Raw genomic sequence first — 25,303 nt, 5'->3', positions numbered from 1 at the left:
AAACATTTTTCTTCTGACCATTTAAAGAAAGACAATTAAAACGTATGGACGGACATGGCTAGATCGACTTGGCTAGTCATCCTGGTCAAGATTACATACACTGAATGTGGAATGCGGAAACCCTTTCTTCTATCTCTTACACACTTTCCGACGAATCTAGTATACCCTCTTGCTCTACGAGTAACGTAGCTTCATTAGCAACAGTACTTCAAATGTTTTCCCCCATGTTTCAACACTTATTTTCGTCCATTGAAATCGAATTAGTCTACTCACCGGTTAATATTATATTTTACTGGTGGCTGTTGGTGTAGTTTCCACCCACACTTAGGCGTTTCTTGAGCAGAGCGGACTGCGGTTGCGTTTGTCGTGCCACATCTCCCACCTGCTCCTGATCCCGTTCCTTCTGCTCACCCTTCCTATCCGAATCGCGCCGCTCCAACTGGGTCTCGGAGGTTTCTTTAGCCTTGGGCGGACCACTTACACATGGCACATAAACGGGTAAGAGGCTTAGCCTCATCGCAGGCGTGGGATTCACGAATATCATTTTGTCGGGCACCTCCTCGCAGATTCCGCCATGACCCTCACGAACCACTCTCGGTCGGAATACGTATGAGGTGGCTGACATCCGGGCGTCCACATACTGCACCTGCACCTCCACAGGGAAGTCGCTGCCGAGCACCTCGCTGATCTCGAACGGAGCACTGTCCGCCACGTGTAATCTCATCGGCAGTCGCGGCGACATCTTAAAAGTGACTCTTCGCACGAAGCGGGACAGATCACCGCCATCACGATCAGACCGAAGGTAAACACTCCACGTGGGCTCCAGCATGTACGGCAAGTCTGGATCGCATTGTTCCATTCTGCACCCGATTACAATATCCCGGCTGATCACACAGCGCCCGTAGAGATTGGACACCGGTCCGCGGTTGCAACTTACTCGCTGACAGTCGTCCACCACGTTTTGCTGGCGCAGGATGTTCGTGTAACTCATTCCGATTCCGTATCGGTATCCTTAAATATAATAGAATCAGAGTTAATTTTTAAACCATGTGTAACCAAAAATTTTACAAGACGAGATGACTTTTAGCATTACGAAAATTTAAAAAAAAAACTAATAAAATGGGATCTTTAAACAGATGGTAACAAGGAAAACAGAAGCCTACTAGAGGCACTAAGCTAAGGTGGCGAAGACGCACCTTGACGTGGTTCTTGGTTGTTGGACTCACTATCCGACAATGTGCAGATGGTGGTGTTCCGCTTCAGCGAAGATTGCTACAACTGCATCAACATTTTAGACAAGCCGCCATTCCACACTTGTTCCTTCTGCAGCCGGAATATAGTGGTTACGTTAACCCTATTCTTTCCTGATGCAGGAGCAGTAGAACTATTGTAAATGCCAGAAACTTGAAAAATATCCAAGTCCAACTTAATCGAACTCGTATGTGTATTGTGCTGACGGGTCTGGGTAAATTCATGGCCCTGTGACTTTTGAGATCCCACCTCGAAATGTTAGCCTAAGAATTAAGTTTTAGCTGCATTTTCCTGTGCCAAAAAGATGTCTGGCGAAATAAATGCCCAGGTCCTAGCAACCCTTAGCGCTCTTGAGTAAACTCCGCCTCCTAGCGCCTGCGCATTAAGTACTCTAAACCTCTTTTACCCATACTTTTCTGAACTTTTGGCCATGGTAATTACGTAAATTCGATTTAAGGCGTAGAACAACGCGGAAAGAAAAGTTCTTGGTAATAACAGAGGCGTTGAAATTTCAACGCCTTTGGAGAAACTTTTTTCTACTTAAACCCAGATTAAGATTTACATCTTCGAACAGTAAAATAAAAGGTTGAAGTGTTTCATGGTTATTTGCACTTGGCAACTCATTTTTTAGATTACAAAAAGAATACCAGCTATGCCAATATTAAAAAAAATTACTTCACAATGTTATGATCACCAAACTCTAATTGGGTATTTAATGACGCTAATACCTATAAAGAAACAATATATACTTTACAATGCTATACATAATCTTTATGATTATTATTAAAATATTACTTTTAAAATTTACGCCTATTTTTATGTTAAATTTTTTTATATGATCCACAGCCTGCATGCATGTTCAATTTTTCCGTATTCCTAGTGGAACGTTTATGATCCACAACTTGAGTAATTGAATGCCGATTTATAAGGTTGATACCTCTATAAGTTTGTGTTTTAATTCTCTAATAAACTGAATGAAAATATCACTTTTAAAAGGGGGTCCAAATTTTAGCCTGTTTATATGTTCAATTTTTCCGTACTCCTAGTGGCTTCTACAATGGGCATCTAAAACTGCAGGTCTATGATCCACAACTTGAGTAATTGAATGCCGATTTATAAGGTTGATACCTCTATAAGTTTGTGTTTCAATTTTCTAATAAACTGTATGAAAATATCACTTTTAAAAGAGGGTCCAAATTTTAGCCTGCTTATATGTTCAATTTTTCCGTACTCCTAGTGGCTTCTAGAATGGGCATCTAAAACTGAACGTCTATGATCCACAACTTGAGTAATTGAATGCCGATTTTGGAGGTTGATACCTCCATAAGTTTGTGTTTAAATTCTCTAATAAACTGTATAAAAATATCACTTTTAAAAGAAGGTCCAAATTTTAGCCTGTTTATATGTTCAAGTTTTCCGTACTCCTAGTGGCTTCTACAATGGGCATCTAAAACTGCAGGTCTATGATCCACAACTTGAGTAATTGAATGCCGATTTATAAGGTTGATACCTCTATAAGTTTGTGTTTTAATTCTCTAATAAACTGTATGAAAATATCACTTTTAAAAGGGGGTCCAAATTTTAGCCTGTTTATATGTTCAATTTTTCCGTACTACTAGTGGCTTCTACAATGGGCATCTAAAACTGCAGGTCTATGATCCACAACTTGAGTAATTGAATGCCGATTTATAAGGTTGATACCTCTATAAGTTTGTGTTTTAATTCTCTAATAAACTGTATGAAAATATCACTTTTAAAAGGGGGTCCAAATTTTAGCCTGTTTATATGTTCAATTTTTCCGTACTACTAGTGGCTTCTACAATGGGCATCTAAAACTGCAGGTCTATGATCCACAACTTGAGTAATTGAATGCCGATTTTGGAGGTTGATACCTCCATAAGTTTGTGTTTTAATTCTCTAATAAACTGTATGAAAATATCACTTTTAAAAGGGGGTCCAAATTTTAGCCTGTTTATATGTTCAATTTTTCCGTACTACTAGTGGCTTCTAGAATGGGCATCTAAAACTGCAGGTCTATGATCCACAACTTGAGTAATTGAATGCCGATTTATAAGGTTGATACCTCTATAAGTTTGTGTTTAAATTCTCTAATAAACTGTATGAAAATATCACTTTTAAAAGGGGGTCCAAATTTTAGCCTGTTTATATGTTCAATTTTTCCGTACTACTAGTGGCTTCTACAATGGGCATCTAAAACTGCAGGTCTATGATCCACAACTTGAGTAATTGAATGCCGATTTATAAGGTTGATACCTCTATAAGTTTGTGTTTCAATTCTCTAATAAACTGTATGAAAATATCACTTTTAAAAGAGGGTCCAAATTTTAGCCTGCTTATATGTTCAATTTTTCCGTACTCCTAGTGGCTTCTAGAATGGGCATCTAAAACTGCAGGTCTATGATCCACAACTTGAGTAATTGAATGCCGATTTATAAGGTTGATACCTCTATAAGTTTGTGTTTAAATTCTCTAATAAACTGTATGAAAATATCACTTTTAAAAGGGGGTCCAAATTTTAGCCTGTTTATATGTTCAATTTTTCCGTACTACTAGTGGCTTCTAGAATGGGCATCTAAAACTGCAGGTCTATGATCCACAACTTGAGTAATTGAATGCCGATTTATAAGGTTGATACCTCTATAAGTTTGTGTTTCAATTCTCTAATAAACTGTATGAAAATATCACTTTTAAAAGAGGGTCCAAATTTTAGCCTGCCTATATGTTCAATTTTTCCGTACTCCTAGTGGCTTCTAGAATGGGCATCTAAAACTGAACGTCTATGATCCACAACTTGAGTAATTGAATGCCGATTTTGGAGGTTGATACCTCCATAAGTTTGTGTTTAAATTCTCTAATAAACTGTATAAAAATATCACTTTTAAAAGAAGGTCCAAAATTTAGCCTGTTTATATGTTCAAGTTTTCCGTACTCCTAGTGGCTTCTACAATGGGCATCTAAAACTGCAGGTCTATGATCCACAACTTGAGTAATTGAATGCCGATTTATAAGGTTGATACCTCTATAAGTTTGTGTTTCAATTCTCTAATAAACTGTATGAAAATATCACTTTTAAAAGAGGGTCCAAATTTTAGCCTGCCTATATGTTCAATTTTTCCGTACTCCTAGTGGCTTCTAGAATGGGCATCTAAAACTGAACGTCTATGATCCACAACTTGAGTAATTGAATGCCGATTTTGGAGGTTGATACCTCCATAAGTTTGTGTTTAAATTCTCTAATAAACTGTATAAAAATATCACTTTTAAAAGAAGGTCCAAATTTTAGCCTGTTTATATGTTCAAGTTTTCCGTACTCCTAGTGGCTTCTACAATGGGCATCTAAAACTGCAGGTCTATGATCCACAACTTGAGTAATTGAATGCCGATTTATAAGGTTGATACCTCTATAAGTTTGTGTTTCAATTCTCTAATAAACTGAATGAAAATATCACTTTTAAAAGGGGGTCCAAATTTTAGCCTGTTTATATGTTCAATTTTTCCGTACTCCTAGTGGCTTCTACAATGGGCATCTAAAACTGAACGTCTATGATCCACAACTTGAGTAATTGAATGCCGATTTTGGAGGTTGATACCTCCATAAGTTTGTGTTTAAATTCTCTAATAAACTGTATAAAAATATCACTTTTAAAAGAAGGTCCAAAATTTAGCCTGTTTATATGTTCAAGTTTTCCGTACTCCTAGTGGCTTCTACAATGGGCATCTAAAACTGCAGGTCTATGATCCACAACTTGAGTAATTGAATGCCGATTTATAAGGTTGATACCTCTATAAGTTTGTGTTTCAATTCTCTAATAAACTGAATGAAAATATCACTTTTAAAAGAGGGTCCAAATTTTAGCCTGCTTATATGTTCAATTTTTCCGTACTCCTAGTGGCTTCTAGAATGGGCATCTAAAACTGAACGTCTATGATCCACAACTTGAGTAATTGAATGCCGATTTTGGAGGTTGATACCTCCATAAGTTTGTGTTTAAATTCTCTAATAAACTGTATAAAAATATCACTTTTAAAAGAAGGTCCAAATTTTAGCCTGTTTATATGTTCAAGTTTTCCGTACTCCTAGTGGCTTCTACAATGGGCATCTAAAACTGCAGGTCTATGATCCACAACTTGAGTAATTGAATGCCGATTTATAAGGTTGATACCTCTATAAGTTTGTGTTTTAATTCTCTAATAAACTGTATGAAAATATCACTTTTAAAAGGGGGTCCAAATTTTAGCCTGTTTATATGTTCAATTTTTCCGTACTACTAGTGGCTTCTAGAATGGGCATCTAAAACAGCAGGTCTATGATCCACAACTTGAGTAATTGAATGCCGATTTATAAGGTTGATACCTCTATAAGTTTGTGTTTTAATTCTCTAATAAACTGTATGAAAATATCACTTTTAAAAGGGGGTCCAAATTTTAGCCTGTTTATATGTTCAATTTTTCCGTACTACTAGTGGCTTCTAGAATGGGCATCTAAGACTGAACGTCTATGATCCACAACTTGAGTAATTGAATGCCGATTTTGGAGGTTGATACCTCCATAAGTTTGTGTTTCAATTCTCTAATAAACTGTATAAAAATATCACTTTTAAAAGAAGGTCCAAATTTTAGCCTGTTTATATGTTCAAGTTATCCGTACTCCTAGTGGCTTCTACAATGGGCATCTAAAACTGCAGGTCTATGATCCACAACTTGAGTAATTGAATGCCGATTTATAAGGTTGATACCTCTATAAGTTTGTGTTTTAATTCTCAAATAAACTGTATGAAAATATCACTTTTAAAAGGGGGTCCAAATTTTAGCCTGTTTATATGTTCAATTCTTCCGTACTACTAGTGGCTTCTAGAATGGGCATCTAAAATTGCAGGTCTATGATCCACAACTTGAGTAATTGAATGCCGATTTATAAGGTTGATACCTCTATAAGTTTGTGTTTCAATTCTCTAATAAACTGAATGAAAATATCACTTTTAAAAGAGGGTCCAAATTTTAGCCTGCTTATATGTTCAATTTTTCCGTACTCCTAGTGGCTTCTAGAATGGGCATCTAAAACTGAACGTCTATGATCCACAACTTGAGTAATTGAATGCCGATTTTGGAGGTTGATACCTCCATAAGTTTGTGTTTAAATTCTCTAATAAACTGTATAAAAATATCACTTTTAAAAGAAGGTCCAAATTTTAGCCTGTTTATATGTTCAAGTTTTCCGTACTCCTAGTGGCTTCTACAATGGGCATCTAAAACTGCAGGTCTATGATCCACAACTTGAGTAATTGAATGCCGATTTATAAGGTTGATACCTCTATAAGTTTGTGTTTCAATTCTCTAATAAACTGAATGAAAATATCACTTTTAAAAGGGGGTCCAAATTTTAGCCTGTTTATATGTTCAATTTTTCCGTACTCCTAGTGGCTTCTACAATGGGCATCTAAAACTGAACGTCTATGATCCACAACTTGAGTAATTGAATACCGATTTTGGAGGTTGATACCTCCATAAGTTTGTGTTTAAATTCTCTAATAAACTGTATAAAAATATCACTTTTAAAAGAAGGTCCAAAATTTAGCCTGTTTATATGTTCAAGTTTTCCGTACTCCTAGTGGCTTCTACAATGGGCATCTAAAACTGCAGGTCTATGATCCACAACTTGAGTAATTGAATGCCGATTTATAAGGTTGATACCTCTATAAGTTTGTGTTTCAATTCTCTAATAAACTGTATGAAAATATCACTTTTAAAAGAGGGTCCAAATTTTAGCCTGCTTATATGTTCAATTTTTCCGTACTCCTAGTGGCTTCTAGAATGGGCATCTAAAACTGAACGTCTATGATCCACAACTTGAGTAATTGAATGCCGATTTTGGAGGTTGATACCTCCATAAGTTTGTGTTTAAATTCTCTAATAAACTGTATAAAAATATCACTTTTAAAAGAAGGTCCAAATTTTAGCCTGTTTATATGTTCAAGTTTTCCGTACTCCTAGTGGCTTCTACAATGGGCATCTAAAACTGCAGGTCTATGATCCACAACTTGAGTAATTGAATGCCGATTTATAAGGTTGATACCTCTATAAGTTTGTGTTTTAATTCTCTAATAAACTGTATGAAAATATCACTTTTAAAAGGGGGTCCAAATTTTAGCCTGTTTATATGTTCAATTTTTCCGTACTACTAGTGGCTTCTAGAATGGGCATCTAAAACAGCAGGTCTATGATCCACAACTTGAGTAATTGAATGCCGATTTATAAGGTTGATACCTCTATAAGTTTGTGTTTTAATTCTCTAATAAACTGTATGAAAATATCACTTTTAAAAGGGGGTCCAAATTTTAGCCTGTTTATATGTTCAATTTTTCCGTACTACTAGTGGCTTCTAGAATGGGCATCTAAGACTGAACGTCTATGATCCACAACTTGAGTAATTGAATGCCGATTTTGGAGGTTGATACCTCCATAAGTTTGTGTTTAAATTCTCTAATAAACTGTATAAAAATATCACTTTTAAAAGAAGGTCCAAATTTTAGCCTGTTTATATGTTCAAGTTATCCGTACTCCTAGTGGCTTCTACAATGGGCATCTAAAACTGCAGGTCTATGATCCACAACTTGAGTAATTGAATGCCGATTTATAAGGTTGATACCTCTATAAGTTTGTGTTTTAATTCTCAAATAAACTGTATGAAAATATCACTTTTAAAAGGGGGTCCAAATTTTAGCCTGTTTATATGTTCAATTCTTCCGTACTACTAGTGGCTTCTAGAATGGGCATCTAAAATTGCAGGTCTATGATCCACAACTTGAGTAATTGAATGCCGATTTATAAGGTTGATACCTCCATAAGTTTGTGTTTCAATTCTCTAATAATCTGTATAAAAATATTACTTTTAAAGGCCGGTCCAAATTTTAGCCTGTTTATATGTTCAATTTTTCCGTACTCCTAGTGGCTTCTACAATGGGCATCTAAAACTGCAGGTCTATGATCCACAACTTGAGTAATTGAATGCCGATTTATAAGGTTGATACCTCTATAAGTTTGTGTTTTAATTCTCTAATAAACTGTATGAAAATATCACTTTTAAAAGGGGGTCCAAATTTTAGCCTGTTTATATGTTCAATTTTTCCGTACTACTAGTGGCTTCTAGAATGGGCATCTAAAACTGCAGGTCTATGATCCACAACTTGAGTAATTGAATGCCGATTTATAAGGTTGATACCTCTATAAGTTTGTGTTTAAATTCTCTAATAAACTGTATAAAAATATCACTTTTAAAAGAAGGTCCAAAATTTAGCCTGTTTATATGTTCAAGTTTTCCGTACTCCTAGTGGCTTCTACAATGGGCATCTAAAACTGCAGGTCTATGATCCACAACTTGAGTAATTGAATGCCGATTTATAAGGTTGATACCTCTATAAGTTTGTGTTTCAATTCTCTAATAAACTGTATGAAAATATCACTTTTAAAAGAGGGTCCAAATTTTAGGCTGCTTATATGTTCAATTTTTCCGTACTCCTAGTGGATTCTAGAATGGGCATCTAAAACTGAACGTCTATGATCCACAACTTGAGTAGTTGAACACCGATTTTGGAGGTTGATACCTCTATAAGTTTGTGTTTTAATTCTCTAATAAACTGTATGAAAATATCACTTTTAAAAGGGGGTCCAAATTTTAGGCTGCTTATATGTTCAATTTTTCCGTACTACTAGTGGCTTCTAGAATGGGCATCTAAAACTGAACGTATATGATCCACAACTTGAGTAGTTGAACACCTATTTTGAAGGTTGATACCTCCATAAGTTCGTGTTTAAATTCTCTAATAAACTGTATAAAAATATCACTTTTAAAAGAGGGTCCAAATTTTAGCCTGTTTATATGTTCAAGTTTTCCGTACTCCTAGTGGCTTCTAGAATGGGCATCTAAAACTGAACGTCTATGATCCACAACTTGAGTAATTGAATGCCGATTTTGGAGGTTGATACCTCTATAAGTTTGTGTTTCAATTCTCTAATAAACTGAATGAAAATATCACTTTTAAAAGGGGGTCCAAATTTTAGCCGTTTATATGTTCAATTTTTCCGTACTCCTAGTGGCTTCTACAATGGGCATCTAAAACTGAACGTCTATGATCCACAACTTGAGTAATTGAATGCCAATTTTGGAGGTTGATACCTCCATAAGTTTGTGTTTAAATTCTCTAATAAACTGTATAAAAATATCACTTTTAAAAGAAGGTCCAAAATTTAGCCTGTTTATATGTTCAAGTTTTCCGTACTCCTAGTGGCTTCTACAATGGGCATCTAAAACTGCAGGTCTATGATCCACAACTTGAGTAATTGAATGCCGATTTATAAGGTTGATACCTCTATAAGTTTGTGTTTTAATTCTCTAATAAACTGTATGAAAATATCACTTTTAAAAGGGGGTCCAAATTTTAGCCTGTTTATATGTTCAATTTTTCCGTACTACTAGTGGCTTCTAGAATGGGCATCTAAAACTGCAGGTCTATGATCCACAACTTGAGTAATTGAATGCCGATTTTGGAGGTTGATACCTCCATAAGTTTGTGTTTAAATTCTCTAATAAACTGTATAAAAATATCACTTTTAAAAGAAGGTCCAAAATTTAGCCTGTTTATATGTTCAAGTTTTCCGTACTCCTAGTGGCTTCTACAATGGGCATCTAAAACTGCAGGTCTATGATCCACAACTTGAGTAATTGAATGCCGATTTATAAGGTTGATACCTCTATAAGTTTGTGTTTCAATTCTCTAATAAACTGTATGAAAATATCACTTTTAAAAGAGGGTCCAAATTTTAGCCTGCTTATATGTTCAATTTTTCCGTACTCCTAGTGGCTTCTAGAATGGGCATCTAAAATTGCAGGTCTATGATCCACAACTTGAGTAATTGAATGCCGATTTTGGAGGTTGATACCTCTATAAGTTTGTGTTTAAATTCTCTAATAAACTGTATAAAAATATCACTTTTAAAAGAAGGTCCAAATTTTAGCCTGTTTATATGTTCAATTTTTCCGTACTCCTAGTGGCTTCTAAAATGGGCATCTAAAACGGAACGTCTATGATCCACAACTTGACTAGTTGAACACCGATTTTGAAGGTTGATACCTCCATAAATTTATGTTTAAATTCTCTTATAATCCGTATAAAAATATTACCTTTAAAAGAGGTTCAAAATTTTAGCCTATTTATATGTTCAAGCTTTACGTACTCCTAGTGGCTTCTACAATGGGCAGCTAAAACTGCAGGTCTATGATCCACAACTTGTGTAATTGAAAACTGATTTGAAAGGTTGATACCTCCATAAGTTTGTGTTTAAATTCTCTTATAATCTGTATAAAAATATCACTTTTAAAAGAGGGTTCAAATTTTAGCCTATTTATTTCTCTAATAATCTGCTTTAAAATATTACTTTTAAATTTACTTTTATTTTTTAGTTTTTTTAGTATACGTTCACGTTTAATTTCCGTTTAATTTCCGTATTCCTGGTGGATTTTTGAATGGACATTAGTTGAATAATTTTATACCGATTTTGAAGGTTGATTATTAAAAGGAGGGTCCAAATTTAAGCCTATTTTCATGTTTAATTATGGTTTTCATAGCTTGGGTAATTGAATACCGATTTAGAAGATTTATACCTCTATAAGTTTGTGTTTAAATTCTTTAATAATCTGCATTAAAATATTACTTTTAAAAGAAGGTCAACATTTTAGACCTTATTCATGTTGAACTTTTCCGTATTCCTAGTGGTTTTTAGATTGGGCACCCAAAACTGCACGGCTAATATCCATAACTTGATTAATTGAACACCCATTTGGAAGGTTGAAACCTATGTTAGTCTGTGTTTATATTCTGAAATAGATTTTCATGTTTAGTTTATCTTTAATTCTAATGGATTTAATGCACTTTACAAGAAATTTCCTTGTTTTTTGGAACCATTATATTATTTCCAATGGCAATGGGAATAAGAGGCATCCGAACAGCCCACCTGAAGTAGATCACTGGCATATCATCGCAATCCATATTCAAAAGCAGGTCCGTAAGCCATCGTCACGTGGGCATTAGAGGGTGGGCCTTGGGAACTCAGATCTAATCCCGCTCACAGTCCGACCGACACTCACCCAAAACCACCCCCCGAAATCCGATTAGTGGCAATCAAATAAAATCACATCATATCAAAAGAGCTCGAGAGTGACAAAGTAGGGAAAGTCACCAGTTGCCAGCATCAAAATCAAATTAGCAGCAGTTTGGTGGCTAATTCAATTGCTCTTTATCATTTTCGGGCAGGCGCCTGTGACTTTTTGGCACGTGTGTGGCCGGAATAGATAAGAACAAACCCCTGCAAACTCTGGCTAACTTTTTGCAAACACTACCACGTGGCCCACAATAGAGGTTTGTTTGGAGTGGGTCAGGGCAAAGGGATTTTCACACCCACTCGACCCGGCAAAGCCGACAATTAATAAAATTCAATTATTCCAAGCTACCGCAGACCGATGAGAAAGCTGATAAAAATAATAGCACTTTCTACACTTGGATCGGGCTACAAGAAGTTATATTGCTCTAAATGCGCCCATAAATACATACATAAATGTAAAATCACACAAGGAATATTATAGAATTCTACCAACTCCGAGAGGAAGCTTGATAAGAGTATACATAGCAAGAATATGACTTGCGTATCGGGTCGAAAGTGACTCCTTCGGTGGAGCTTTAAGGGTGTGATGAGGTCCCGTTAGTAACATATGTATGTACATTTTTGACATATCAAAGGACCTTTTTTTTAATGTTGGTAATGCATAAATGTTGAATGCATCGTTGTTGGGACCTGATTGCCGAGGTCCTTCCTGGTCCAGAGCGAGATCATTAGGATTTAATAAGCAGGCGAAGGTTCTAAAGAGTCTTTCCCTCGTCGTGGGTTATATGTTGCTTGTATGTTTAGCTAATTGTGTTCTTTCAACGTAAACACATCGTGGTCGCTGACTAAATAAAAGTTGGCTCGCTTATGTGCTCATAAAGGAGTAAAGCGCTGTCACTTACACAAAGGTATTGTCATATTCAATTTAACTTACATTTACATTGTATCGCTTGCCTTTTCACAAGGTTATAAATTCTTGGGAAAAGGTAAACTTTCAATGTATCTGACCTTTTTCATTCCAAGGTTATCGCTAGCAGTGTTGCCAAGCCTTGTTATTAAATGTTTAAAAATAAGCTAAAAGTACTAAGAACTATTATTAAATCTATCTATAATTAAATTATTTATAATTCACTGTTACTCATTCAGAGGGCTACCATCCATTTGGTTGAATGGTCAATTTTACCAATAAAACAAGAAAGGAAGTTAACTTCGGCAAGTCGAAGATTGTATACCCTTGCAGTTATAAAAAATAATCAATAATTTTATTAAATTGAATTCGAAATTCTTAAAAATATAAAGTTGTATATTCCCAATATTATAAGACAATATGTCAAAAAGCCCCAAGCTATAATTTGTTTCACATTATTTCCCATTAATTATCCGGTCGTTCCAATGACAGCTATATGATATAGTCGTCCAATTTTGATAAAAATTAATTCGAAATTCAAAACCAAATAAAAAATGTTATTTCCAAGCGTAGGAAGTTATAAGTTAAAATACACCGAAGATATAATTTTTTAATATTATTTTACCACTAATTTTCCGATTGTTCCGATTGTTCCTATATGATATAGTCGTCCGATTTTGATAAAATTCAATTCGAAACTCAGAACTAATTTAAAAATGTTATATCCAAGCTTAGAAGGTTATATGTTAAAAAACACCGAAGGTATAATTTTTTTAAATTTTTTCTCCGATAGTTCCTATGGGAGCTATAACGGACGGACTAGATCGAATCGTCTTGTGACGCTGATCAAGAATATATATACTTTATGGGGTCGGAAACGTCTCCTTTACTGCGTCGCAAACTTCTGACTGAAATCATTATACCTTCTGCAAGGGTATAACAAGGAAGAACGCTATAGTCGAGTGCCTCGACTATCAGATACCAGTTACTTAAGGGAGCAAAGCTATATTTTAGGGCACTACCTACCTGTTATTTCAGTAGATGTTGTGTGTCATAACTGTATGTGCTACAGATTTTCTTGGATTGTGGGCGTGGCACCCCGCTGAAACAACCTTGCGCTGCGCAGGAAGCCCAGGAATCTGCTGGATCTCAGCGTTCATAAGGACAGACAGACAGACGGACATGGCTAGATCGACTCGGCTAGTGATCCTGATCAAGAAGATATGGGGGTCGGAGAGGCTTCCTTCTGCCTGTTACATACTTTCCGACAAATCTAGAACACAAATCTAGTACACCCTTTTACTCTACGAGTAACGGTTACTTTCAACTTGTAATTGCAAGGAAAAAAACATTTTTTAATGTGTAAAAATTTTTTTTTTAAGTGATCTTTGTGAATCTTAAGTCTTTTTTATTGCTGGTAGTAAATGAGCTGGGTCGGCTGCTAGTCAGGCCTTAAAGTCCAGTCACTCCCTCTCATAGAGTTCATCGACCCCTAAGATTACGCGGAATCCCTTCTTGATGATGTGTGACGCCACCTCTGGGCTGCAACACGCGCTTGCCGTTCTCGAAACCCAATACTCGTTGGACGGAGATGGCGAAGCAAAGAAAAGTCAGCTGTCGCTGGCATTTCAATCAGTACGTGCCACAGAGCACACCTGACCAGGTGGAGCTTCCGAGAGGCGAATAGAGAGTTTGAGGCCAAAAGCTTGGCGCCACTTTTATTTGTGTCTGTATGAGAACTGGCGTTAGATGAAAGATTGTAGGTGAGTAATGCGTTGCGAAATGTCAGTGCCTGATGCAAAAGCCGTCGTGAGGCAGGCCCCAGTGCAAAAAGCGTTCCATGAAAGCCGTAGGCAGTGAAGAGCCGACGCTCACGTGGCGAATTGCGTGACTTGGCCCGCAAATCGTCCGCCCAGGGCACCCCTCGAAAAACACCCCCCAGAAAACGTGCTGCCAGCCCGCGGCGGACACCCGACGCCACCCAACCACCCCCAAAAAGACAACGGATTCCATAGCTTTCCTTAACCTCAAGTTGGTACGCCGGGACTGGTTTTGAATTTCACGAATTCGAAAGTTCAACATATAAAATATAAACAATCGAAAAAAATAACTCGCACTGGAAGATAAGTGCATAAATGATTGTGTTGTCTTTTTATGATTTTCTGTTTTGAGTTAACAAAAAAAATCTTATAAATAAAAAAAATTTCCTAAAATAAATAATTAACAGGAAATGTATCTATAATTTCAACTTTCTTAAAGATTCTTAGAGATTTGTAAGCTTATTTCCTCAAAGGGTTTACAAAAGCTCCGCGCAAGGGTTAATGCCAGAAGAGTCCGAGTACAGCATACGATTCCCGAGCGAACCGATTATTCCGATTCTGAGCGACAGTGGAGAGCGGCGACTGAGTGTGAGAAAATTCTCAGAATGCGAGTATACGACGGCATATACCCATATCGGAGCTTGCGGGCCACAGCTAGTATTCGTGGGGATTTAAAGCCAGAAGGTCGACTAACGCGGTCGCCGTCAATCGAAGTATTTTAAATAATCGAAACAACGACCCGTAAAACCACGCAAGAGAACTTCTTGTCCTATAAACAATACTTTTCAATTATTTGGTGACAGTGAGAGTGCCGGAGTTGAATGTATATCAGTTTCAAAAGTGAGAAGCAAAGCCTGAAACTTGATAAAAACCTATCTCATACTCTCAAGAGTGCATCAGGGAGAGCAAGCGAGAGTGTAAGTGCAGTTGTCACGTTGTTGCAATAAAAACACAAAATAGCAAGAGGCCGGAGAGGGACCCATTATCATATTGCAAACTCGGGCCCAACTTACATAAAGAACTTGGTTCATAACATCTCTATGGCGTACATATATAGTGTTTATTAATAAGTGTCGACCGCACAGTGCACGTTGCACAAAGCGCTAAAAATTGTAATCAACTGTAGCGTAAACAAAAACTGAAAGCCATACCTGACCCTACTGAACGATACTTCGCTTTTCAAACATGTTGCAATGGGAAACCGTCTATCTAATGGGGCTTAAAGTGCACATTTTTCTAAAATGGGCTGCAGTCCTTTGCCTGCCTTGAGTGGCTTAAAATGAAGTAATTTCGCCATTCGTAACAACGGGAAATCATGTGTATAATTATTTTGGGTTCCAGGATATTACGCATACGTAAAGTTCGTGCACAAGAAAGAACTTAAAATAAAAAACAATACAAACAATCAAGCCCAAACAGGAAAATCATTGAGTGAAAGTGGGTATGAGAGTGCAGCTAATTTGCTAACTCACCTAGTTCGCATACGCCACGTGGTCCCATTTATTCACGGTAAATACATCTTTTTGTTAAACAGATTTGGAAAGCCGCAGTCATGTTATACAAGTGAAACCGAAAAACATTAATAGCTCGCCCCCCACGCCCCGCTTCGGCATTGCATTTTCCCACAACGCAAACCTATAACTGACAACCCCTACTCCCCAGTTCTGGGACTGTTATCCACCGTCTGTCGCGCATTCCTCACTGCATTATCTAACTTTCTCGCGAGTGACGCACAGCCAAATGTAATCCCGCAATCCAAGCCTCCCGCAAGGACTCGACCAGTTGGCCCCTTTTTGATTTGTTAGCGTTTGACGAAACTGCGTCAAAGTTAACTGACGTATCGTTGTAAACTGGGTTATCTGTTGAATTATACAATTGGAGGCTCGACGCAGTGGTTCATAGCTTTGCATTTGAGCGGTTTTTTTAAATGAAGTTAAGTCTTTTGCAGTGTCGATGGTAAGGACCAATTGGTTCATTTGCTTAAGGTTTTTTCAGAATTTTATGGAGGTTGGAACATTTTAACATAATTAACTGATTACATTTCATGTTTCCTTAGCTATTTGAATGCAGTGTGCAACATGTAACATGCAACAATAAAATGTAGCTACAAAGGAGCTTTTAGTTATAGATGCAAATTCAAGGGCCCCCAGGCATCAGGTCCAAGCTAACGCTCATACAATGTTTTGTCAATATGCTTATGCAAGTATTCTTTGGGATTGCTGATTTTGCAAACTGAGAAATTTAAACCCAAACTTACGTAATCGTATCGACTGAACTCCATAACATGAATGTTGTCGGTATTACGTATATAAACGCTTACGAAATAATTTTTGGCTTATGGTACACTTCTTCTTTTAGAATGTTTGACAAATCAGCAGACCTCTACACTGCACTCCCAGAATAGGTACCTGGTAGGTAGCTGTTAACCAATTTATCTGTGCTTGGATGTGGGTGTGTTTGACTGTATTTGTATCTGCGATTCATAACGGCAGCCGTTGTCGGGAACAACGAAAGCACTACAGACAGCGCCTGCAGCTGCACGTGAATGCAACATTTTACCTCCTCCCCGTCAAACCGCTCTTAATTAGCCCAGTGAAACGGTAGCTGATTGGAACTGGTCGTAGCGAAGTTCCTTTTTTTCTTTTGCATATTAGCTTACTTGCTATCCGTGGAGGATGAAGAATTATTTGGCCGCCCCGCTAGGACGAAAAGCTTCAAGATAATGGTCTGTATTGCATAGATCTCTTTTTTATTGAGATGTTTGATTGACAGTGTAATAGGATGTGGTACGCCATCACTTAATATAAAAGTGAGTCCACATCACCAGGTTCCTTGTCCTTTCCGGTGCGAAAAGTGCTTCTTGTAAAGGCATGTGAAGTTGGAGTGGAGTTCCTTCTTAACAAGCTAAATAGTCGTTTTTCTAAGGTCAACATCTTCTACAAGATGAAGAAATGGGATTGATTCGGAAGCATTATGAACTGCTTTTTGATTCAGATGTCAATGAATGGGAGAGCTCGGTAAATGTGTGGTTATGATATGCGTGTTCAGGCCACACATTAAAATAAGCTTGAACGTTGCTTACTCATAGCTAATGCCAAGCCAAATAAGTTTTTTCTTGAGGCTCTCAAATGAGCTAAGAGAAACAAAGGCAAACAACGTGAATAAAATAAACAAATATACACTGTGCATACGCAAGTATTTCGATGAGGGCCGACGAATAATTGCTTGATTGAAAGGGAAGCTGCGCTCGCCACAAGAGCCCGATTTTTGTGGAACGTAACAGAATGCTGCAACAAATCTGTGATTCATTTCGGCACTCGGCTATTTCACAATACAAACGACTCACATTCACGCAGCGACACTGTTTTGAATGAAAGTGCAAGTCGATTCTGCAGCTGCTTGGGCATTTTGATGAAACTTTCGACTCTACAAGCCCCTTTACCCGAACAACTAGTTGATTAACCAACAGAGTGAAAACTAGAGTTTGATAGGAGCACTTTTAAGTTCAAGCTGTGGAGTATGAGTGGTTCGACCACTGCTCTGACCTGTAGAAGTTTGATTACACCTGGGATGCGTGCATAAACTCAAACCTTTGTACTTACGATTTTCAGGAGCCCCGCCACACCTACATTGCTTCCAACCAGCTCGGCGAACTGGAGAATCTAAACAACATGGAGGGTGGCGAGTCCACGGAGTCCACACACAACACCAAGGTGTCCGACTCGGCGTATTCAAACAGCTGCAGCAACAGCCAGTCGCAGCGCAGGTAAGTCGTCCAAAACTCCGCGGATTCCGTGCCCCCCTGTCACCAAGTAGGGGTGTGGGGCCTGAATCACTTGCCTAGGCCTTGGCTGTTTACTAGCTTTATTTACTAGGATTATTAAATATAATTTGCCACAGCAAGGCGTCGTGCGCTGCTTCTTCAACGCTTGACGCCAGCTTATAACTGTTGTTAGAAGGAGTGGCAGCACTATGATTCGATACAAAGAAAATGTAAAGTGAGGGGGTGACACTTTCGATATATTTATCGTTACTTTTTAAATTAGACCTAGATTTGGGTTGAGCTCAGTACAAACTGTACGGCCTGGAAAGTATGCAAGCCATATTTCCCATTTCAAGGGACTTCTTTTCGTACTATGCTGACTTACTATGGGTCGATGGCTTCCGGGATAAGGCTACACACATGCTTTGGCGGGCTGAATCGGCTTTGGTCACCCCGCAAACGGTTGGTTTTTAACCTCTTCCCCATTGCAGTGGCAGCTCCAAGTCGCGCCTGAGCGGCAGCCACTCCTCCGGCAGCAGTGGCTATGGCGGCAAGCCCTCGACGCAGGCTAGCAGCAGCGACATGATCATCAAGCGGAACAAGGACAAGTCGCGCAAGAAGAAGAAAAACAAGGGAGCGGGGCAGACGCAGGTGCAGTCCCTGATCTCGGCGACGTCCCTGGAGGGAGCGGACGATAAGCCACGGCCCAGTAGCAGTGCATGCGGAGACCAGCAGACATTGCAGGACCAGCAGCATGGAGAGGACCGCAACGAGCCCGAGGCCACGGAGCAGCTTCAGCGGGAGGAGGAGGAGGACCAGTCCGGATCAGAGTCGGAGGCGGATCGTGGCGAGGGCGTGGTCAAGTCGGAGGCGGCCCAGAGCTTTCCCATCCCCTCGCCGCTGTCCATGACCGTAGTGCCGCCTTCAATGGGGGGCGGAGTGGGCGGTTGCGGCGGAGTGGGTCACGGCTCCGGCCTGGACAGCAGCTTGGCAAAATTCGATAGGACCTGGGAATCAGCACCGGGAAAACTGGAGTCCATGACGGGAGTGGGTGGTGGAGCATCCGGAGGGCAGCGAGGGGAGCGGGTGAAGGAAGACAGCTTTTGCTGCGTGATATCCATGCACGACGGCATTGTCCTGTACACCACGCCCAGCATTACCGATGTCCTGGGCTTTCCACGCGACATGTGGCTGGGTAGATCCTTCATCGACTTTGTGCACCTCAAGGATCGGGCCACGTTCGCCAGTCAAATAACCACGGGGATACCCATCGCCGAATCCCGGGGCAGTATGCCCAAGGATGCCAAGAGCACGTTCTGCGTGATGCTGCGACGCTACCGAGGATTAAAGTCCGGCGGATTCGGAGTAATCGGGCGACCGGTCAGCTACGAACCCTTTCGGCTGGGCCTCACATTCAGAGAGGCCCCGGAGGAGGCGCGACCCGACAACTACATGGTCTCAAATGGCACCAACATGCTGCTCGTCATCTGCGCCACTCCGATTAAGAGCAGCTACAAGGGTGCGTTAAAATTTTTGTTGAATAAGTTTACATGGAGTGACTCCCCATTCTTTCTTCTTCGTTTCTAGTTCCCGATGAGATCCTCTCCCAAAAGAGCCCTAAGTTCGCCATCCGGCACACGGCCACCGGTATTATCTCGCATGTGGACAGTGCGGCGGTAAGTGCGCTGGGATATCTGCCGCAGGACCTGATAGGGCGCAGCATTATGGACTTCTACCACCACGAGGACCTCACCGTCATGAAGGAGACCTACGAGACGGTGATGAAGAAGGGCCAGACGGCTGGCGCTTCCTTCTGCAGCAAGCCGTACCGCTTTCTCATCCAGAACGGCTGCTACGTCCTTTTGGAGACCGAATGGACCAGCTTCGTGAACCCGTGGTCTCGCAAGCTGGAGTTCGTTGTCGGACATCATCGAGTTTTTCAAGGTGAGCTCGCCGTTCCTTTCCATTTCCTCACAACTGAACCAAACTTTAACTGATTTAATGAAATATTGAACTTAAACATCCACAGGACCCAAACAGTGCAATGTCTTTGAGGCGGCGCCCACGTGCAAGCTCAAGATATCGGAGGAGGCTCAGAGCCGGAACACGCGAATCAAGGAGGACATCGTCAAGCGCCTGGCGGAGACTGTGTCCCGTCCTTCAGATACGGTCAAACAGGAGGTCTCCCGTCGCTGCCAGGCACTCGCCAGCTTTATGGAGACCCTCATGGACGAGGTATCCCGGGCTGACCTTAAACTGGAGCTGCCGCACGAAAACGAGCTGACAGTCTCGGAGCGGGACAGCGTAATGCTCGGCGAGATTTCGCCGCACCATGACTACTATGACAGTAAGAGCTCCACAGAGACGCCGCCCAGCTACAACCAGCTAAACTATAACGAGAACCTGCTGCGTTTTTTCAACAGCAAGCCGGTCACGGCACCGGCGGAGCTTGATCCGCCCAAGACAGAGACGGCAGAGCCGCGCGGCACCTGTGTCAGTGGGGCCAGTGGACCGATGAGTCCCGTCCACGACGGTAGTGGAGGCAGTGGCTCCTCGGGCAACTTTACCACTGCCAGTAATATCCACATGAGCAGTGTGACCAATACGAGCATTGCGGGCACGGGTGGAACGGGCACGGGAACAGGCACAGGAACCGGAACAGGGACAGGAACAGGAACAGGAACCGGTACCAGAACAGGAACCGGTACGGGTAACGGAACCAATTCCGGTACTGGAACCGGGACGACCAGCTCCTCCAGAGGCGGAGGGGCCGCCACGCCGCCCATTACGCTCACCGAATCGCTGCTAAACAAGCACAACGACGAAATGGAAAAGTTTATGCTAAAGAAGCACAGGGAGTCCCGAGGTCGCACCGGGGAAAAAAACAAAAAGTCCACGACCGACACCCTCAAGATGCTGGAGTACAGTGGGCCAGGACATGGGATCAAAAGAGGCGGTTCCCACTCGTGGGAGGGAGAGGCGAACAAGCCCAAGCAGCAGCTGACCTTGGGAGCGGATGCAGTCAAGGGGGCGGCAGGAAGCGGGGGAGCAGCAGTGGGCTCTGGCGGGGTGGGGTCGGGAGGAGCAGGTGTGGCAGGCGGAGGAGGAACCGCGCCAGGTATAGCGGGAACACCGGAAGGCAGGACCACGACAACATCGGGAGCAGGAACCCCAGGAGGAGGGGGAGGAGCAGGGGGCGCGGCCGGAGCCACCTCCTCGGTGGGCAGTTCTACGCCAGGTCCCTCCTCGTATCCCACCTGCACTCAGAACATCAACCTCTGGCCACCATTTTCAGTAGGCATCACCCCGCCCGTCCACTCCACGCACACGGCAATGGCTCAGAGCAGCTTCTCCTCCGCCGGCCTCTTCCCGACGTTCTACTACATCCCCGCTTCTTTGACACCCACCAGTCCCACCCGCTCCCCTAGGATCCACAAGCACCCGCACAAGAGTGGCGTGGAGCTGCCCACCACCTCGCAGCAGGCAGCAGCAGCGGCCGCCCAGGCTATGCCACTTCAGTACATGGCCGGCGTTATGTACCCACATCCCTCCCTTTTCTACACACATCCGGCGGCGGCGGCCGCCACGGCCATGATGTACCAGCCGATGCCCTTCCCCGGGATGGCCAATGCCCTACAGGTACCGGAGCGACCGTTGGGCTCTCAGTCAGCCTACAACAAGACAGTATACACAGTGAGTCAGCGGATAGGCTAGTCCCAGATGAGCAGTCTGAGTGCCTTCTTTTCTGGCCGGCCTGATTAATATGTTTTGATAACGAATCTTATTCTGATGTTTTTGCAGGCCACTCCAGCTTCAATGACAAAGAAGGTGCCTGGGGCATTCCACTCGGTCACCACCACCGCCCAGGTACAAAGGCCCTCCTCACAAACCACCTCCGCAAAGGCGGACCCGGGTTCCAATGTGGCTGTGTCCGATCCCTGCAAAAAGGAGGTGCCCGACTCCTCGCCAATTCCCTCCGTGATGGGCGACTACAACTCCGACCCGCCCTGCAGCAGCAACCCCACCAACAACAAAGTAATTATGAATAAAAATATAATGAAATGCAAATATTTGAATTTTTAACGATCATAATAAGACATTGGAAATTAAATACACCAGTATAACAACACCTACTTACCCACAGAAATACACGGACAGCAATGGAAACAGCGATGACATGGATGGCTCCAGCTTCTCGTCGTTCTACTCATCCTTCATCAAGACCACGGATGGATCTGAGAGTCCACCGGACACCGAAAAGGATCCCAAGCATCGTAAACTAAAGGTATTTCGTTGTTATTCTTTAGTGTTACTGGATTACTGGAGTCACACTCATAAGGTCATACGTTGTATCCCACAGAGTATCAGCACTTCGGAAAGCAAGATTATGGAACATCCTGAAGAGGACCAGACGCAGCATGGGGATGGGTAGTAGCTAAACCCTCAGTTGCTGCTGACCGACGTGCACAATCGGGTGCACAATGTCGATCCCTAGGACGAACCAAGCAGCAATCACCGAGGACGAGCAGGAATCCTAGAAAAGAGTGAGCAGTTTTCAATCACCTGACCTGGTGCCACAGCTAATCCTGAGTTTATCTTCAAGTTTTCCAGGTTTACGAACATGTCCGTAGGATATCAACTCTTCTGAACCTTAGTAAAGCAACGAAAGCGGCAAGATGAACTGGTGAAGATTTCCTAATAATAACGTATCCGCTGAAAAATCAGAGGATAGTTAGATCTCAAATCAAAAATATTACCTGCGAAAAATTAAAATTCTTTAAACATCTCAGCGGTAAACAATTTATTTCTATTTTAAAGACATTTTTATTTATTATTCGTTCGTAAAATAAATTGCATAACCAATCCCTGCTTAGCCAAAAGTAGTAAAGTAGTAATTGGTCCTTTAACAGATATGTGTGTACTTTATTTAATGATACCTACTTCTTTTATGAGTGTAACAATAACTTGGACATATTTGAGCATAGCGCTTATCCCGATATAAAGAATTCGTCATAAGGTATGTTTTTCCACAAATTTTGCAGTATGGATCTAAAGGCCTTGGAACAGGCCTCGTTGAGTTTGGGCTGAACATCGACAGCCAGAGTGTTCCACTCCTGGTTAAGGACTTTCAGGGTGCTCTCACGAAGCTCCACGTTGTCGTTGAACAGATTCGTCATGTCGAAGTGGCCACTATGAATGTAAAGTAATGTTATAAAAGGTATAAAGGCTCCTGGGACCTAACTTTACTCAATCGCCCACAACAGCTTTTGTTAGCCTGGTGCTTGGAATCGAAATTTTTATAAAAATCCGAAACTCTTCATTACAAATTTCTTGATTTCCGACACCAGGCGAACATAATCCATAGCAGGGGGCTGCTGGCATTTAACAATTGACCTTTTTGGAAAACAGTCGTTACTTGGCCACTCACTTGAGATGTCCATTTCACCTTATGAGCTAGGGATTTTTCTGTTCGCCTGGTACATCAAATCCACAAATCTCCAAATCATGCAATTTGGACAAAGTAAATTCTCAGTAACGCTTTATTTACCCACCCCTTGATCTTGGTGATCGTTTTGTAATCGGTGATGTTAAGATATGTATGGCCATCGGACCGCTTTTCAGGTTCCACCATAATCCTTGACTTGAGCTGGACCTCGTTAAGCCGAATGGTTAAATCCCCCTCGCTAACGATGGGCAGGATGAGGAGTTTGCCGTTCACATCGTACTTAGCCCGCACCACCAGCTCCGGTGCATCCAAGACCATTGTAAGCTTGAGCGGCTTCGTAAGGTCCTTGGTGAAGCCTTTTAGGCTCTTGACCACTGCGGAATTAGCCAGGTTAAAGAGCTGGGCATCGCTCATGACCAGCTTAAACTGCAGGGACTCCGAGTGGCCCCCGCTCTCGACGCGCAACGTTCCCAGATCAATGGGCTCCAGACCGGACCCCTGCAGCCCTGGAATGCCCTTTTTAAAGGCTTCAAAAAACTTCTGCGCCTGCGCCACGTGACACGACTCATCCTCCGCCGTGCACCGATTTAGGAGCGATGCTGTGGTATTTCCAAAGAAAATAAATTAAGCAATGAAGGTTTTATTTTGTTCATATCAGTGCTAAAATAAAATCTGGAAACTTTGTCAAAATTGTATTGGCTAAATAACTTGTTAAACGTTTGGACACTCACGGAATAAATCGGAGACGCTGTAAGGAACCAGGCACAGTACACCGATCCATAACATGGATACCGAGACATCGGTTGGCTGCATTTTCTCCGTAATCCGATTTCTGTTTACCGATTAAGCTGAGCGACAACTGACACTGACCCTCTCCAACCCGAAGCCGGGCCTATTTATGCATCCTATAGAAGCCGAGTGCAAGTTCTAGTGCGATTCTGGGACCAGATCTAGTCAATTGCTCCTAAACCCCATCGCACCGGCATAAAACATTATCTAAACCCTCCACTTTGGCCAACCATATTTTTTCAAACTCTGGTTTTGGTTAAATTGTATAATTTATTACTCTATTTTATTATTACTTATAAGGACTAATGTTAATTATTTGGTTATTACATACAATTTCGCTAGCAGTTAAAAAAATTTCCAGCTTTAAAATTCGCCAATTATGTTTTTTCCAGTTTCTGAACGCATAATTCATGAATTAAACATTACTGAAACTGAAGTAACATGAATATGAGGGAAAACTAAATGAAACGCAACTCAGTTGCAATGGGGAACTGGTTTCTCTTCTCCGTCTATAGAGGTTTTATATTCCGAGTTAAATTTAAAAGGCACATAAAGGCAAATACACATAAATGTGACCCTGGTCTTTGCGTTAAATCGACTTTTCCGAATGTTTCTGAATATTAGCTAGGAAAAATCTTGTTGGAAAAGATAAAGGTATTTACCTAAACAAGGTAAATGCTGTTTCTATTTGTTCTTCTATGAGGTTTCAAAAATGTTTCAAATAAGTTTCCGTCGACCGATTTGGACTTTAATACGGAGTGAATCGGCGGATTCCGGTTGCCATCAGGTGCCCATCGGTAAGGTCACCGGGGTATTGTATATGCTCAGCCAATTGACAGTGCGTGTAAGGTTCTAGGTCAGTGTGGACAAGTGTGGAATTAAACTTTGATCTTCTGACGTGTCGGTGTGATGACGCGGATTACACAAGACCCTGATCAACGACGGGTATTATGTACTCGGATAGTGACATTAGCAATGAATCTTCGCAAATGTACTTCGAAATATCAGAAAATTAAATGATGGATTTCAATGAGACCCACAATCTAGCTTGGCTACGGCAAATTGTACAAACGAATTTTGCTCATCAGCATTTGTTATTAGGTTTATTTTGACATGAAAATGACATGCTCTTCAATAAAATACTATATAAA

At 41.0% G+C, this 25,303-nt stretch overlaps 3 protein-coding genes across 4 annotated transcripts; 1 reads left to right on the top strand and 2 right to left on the bottom strand.

Annotated features, from left to right (window-relative positions):
- Window positions 1-289: 289 nt before the first annotated feature.
- LOC108024125 (YEATS domain-containing protein 4) lies at window positions 290-17,895 on the bottom strand. Its single transcript, XM_017093906.3, has 2 exons — window positions 17,757-17,895; window positions 290-1,011 (listed from the first exon to the last, which is right to left on the bottom strand). The coding sequence occupies exon 2, from the start codon at window positions 989-991 to the stop codon at window positions 290-292; it is 702 nt and encodes a 233-aa protein (XP_016949395.1). The 5' UTR covers window positions 992-1,011; window positions 17,757-17,895.
- On the top strand, window positions 14,825-22,828 carry LOC108024120 (period circadian protein). 2 transcript variants are annotated; one of them, XM_017093901.3, is made up of 9 exons: window positions 14,825-15,071; window positions 17,766-17,920; window positions 18,409-19,436; window positions 19,505-19,861; window positions 19,947-21,610; window positions 21,719-21,952; window positions 22,062-22,202; window positions 22,278-22,461; window positions 22,521-22,828. In XM_017093901.3, the coding sequence occupies exons 1-8, from the start codon at window positions 14,976-14,978 to the stop codon at window positions 22,347-22,349; spliced, it is 3,747 nt and encodes a 1,248-aa protein (XP_016949390.2). In that variant the 5' UTR covers window positions 14,825-14,975; the 3' UTR covers window positions 22,350-22,461; window positions 22,521-22,828. The 2 variants fall into 2 exon arrangements, with proteins under 2 accessions (XP_016949390.2, XP_043949669.1); XM_044093734.2 differs by having other exon boundaries at window positions 22,257-22,461.
- Window positions 22,704-25,101, bottom strand: LOC108024123 (circadian clock-controlled protein daywake). Its single transcript, XM_017093904.3, has 3 exons — window positions 24,095-25,101; window positions 23,470-23,962; window positions 22,704-23,107 (listed from the first exon to the last, which is right to left on the bottom strand). The coding sequence occupies exons 1-3, from the start codon at window positions 24,174-24,176 to the stop codon at window positions 22,906-22,908; spliced, it is 777 nt and encodes a 258-aa protein (XP_016949393.1). The 5' UTR covers window positions 24,177-25,101; the 3' UTR covers window positions 22,704-22,905.
- Window positions 25,102-25,303: the final 202 nt, after the last annotated feature.

The sequence above is a fragment of the Drosophila biarmipes genome, chromosome X (assembly GCF_025231255.1).
Source record: "Drosophila biarmipes strain raj3 chromosome X, RU_DBia_V1.1, whole genome shotgun sequence".
Lineage (NCBI taxonomy): Eukaryota > Metazoa > Arthropoda > Insecta > Diptera > Drosophilidae > Drosophila > Drosophila biarmipes.
The sequence above is the reverse complement of the archived record's forward strand: the minus strand, read 5'-3'. Positions and strand labels throughout refer to the sequence as shown.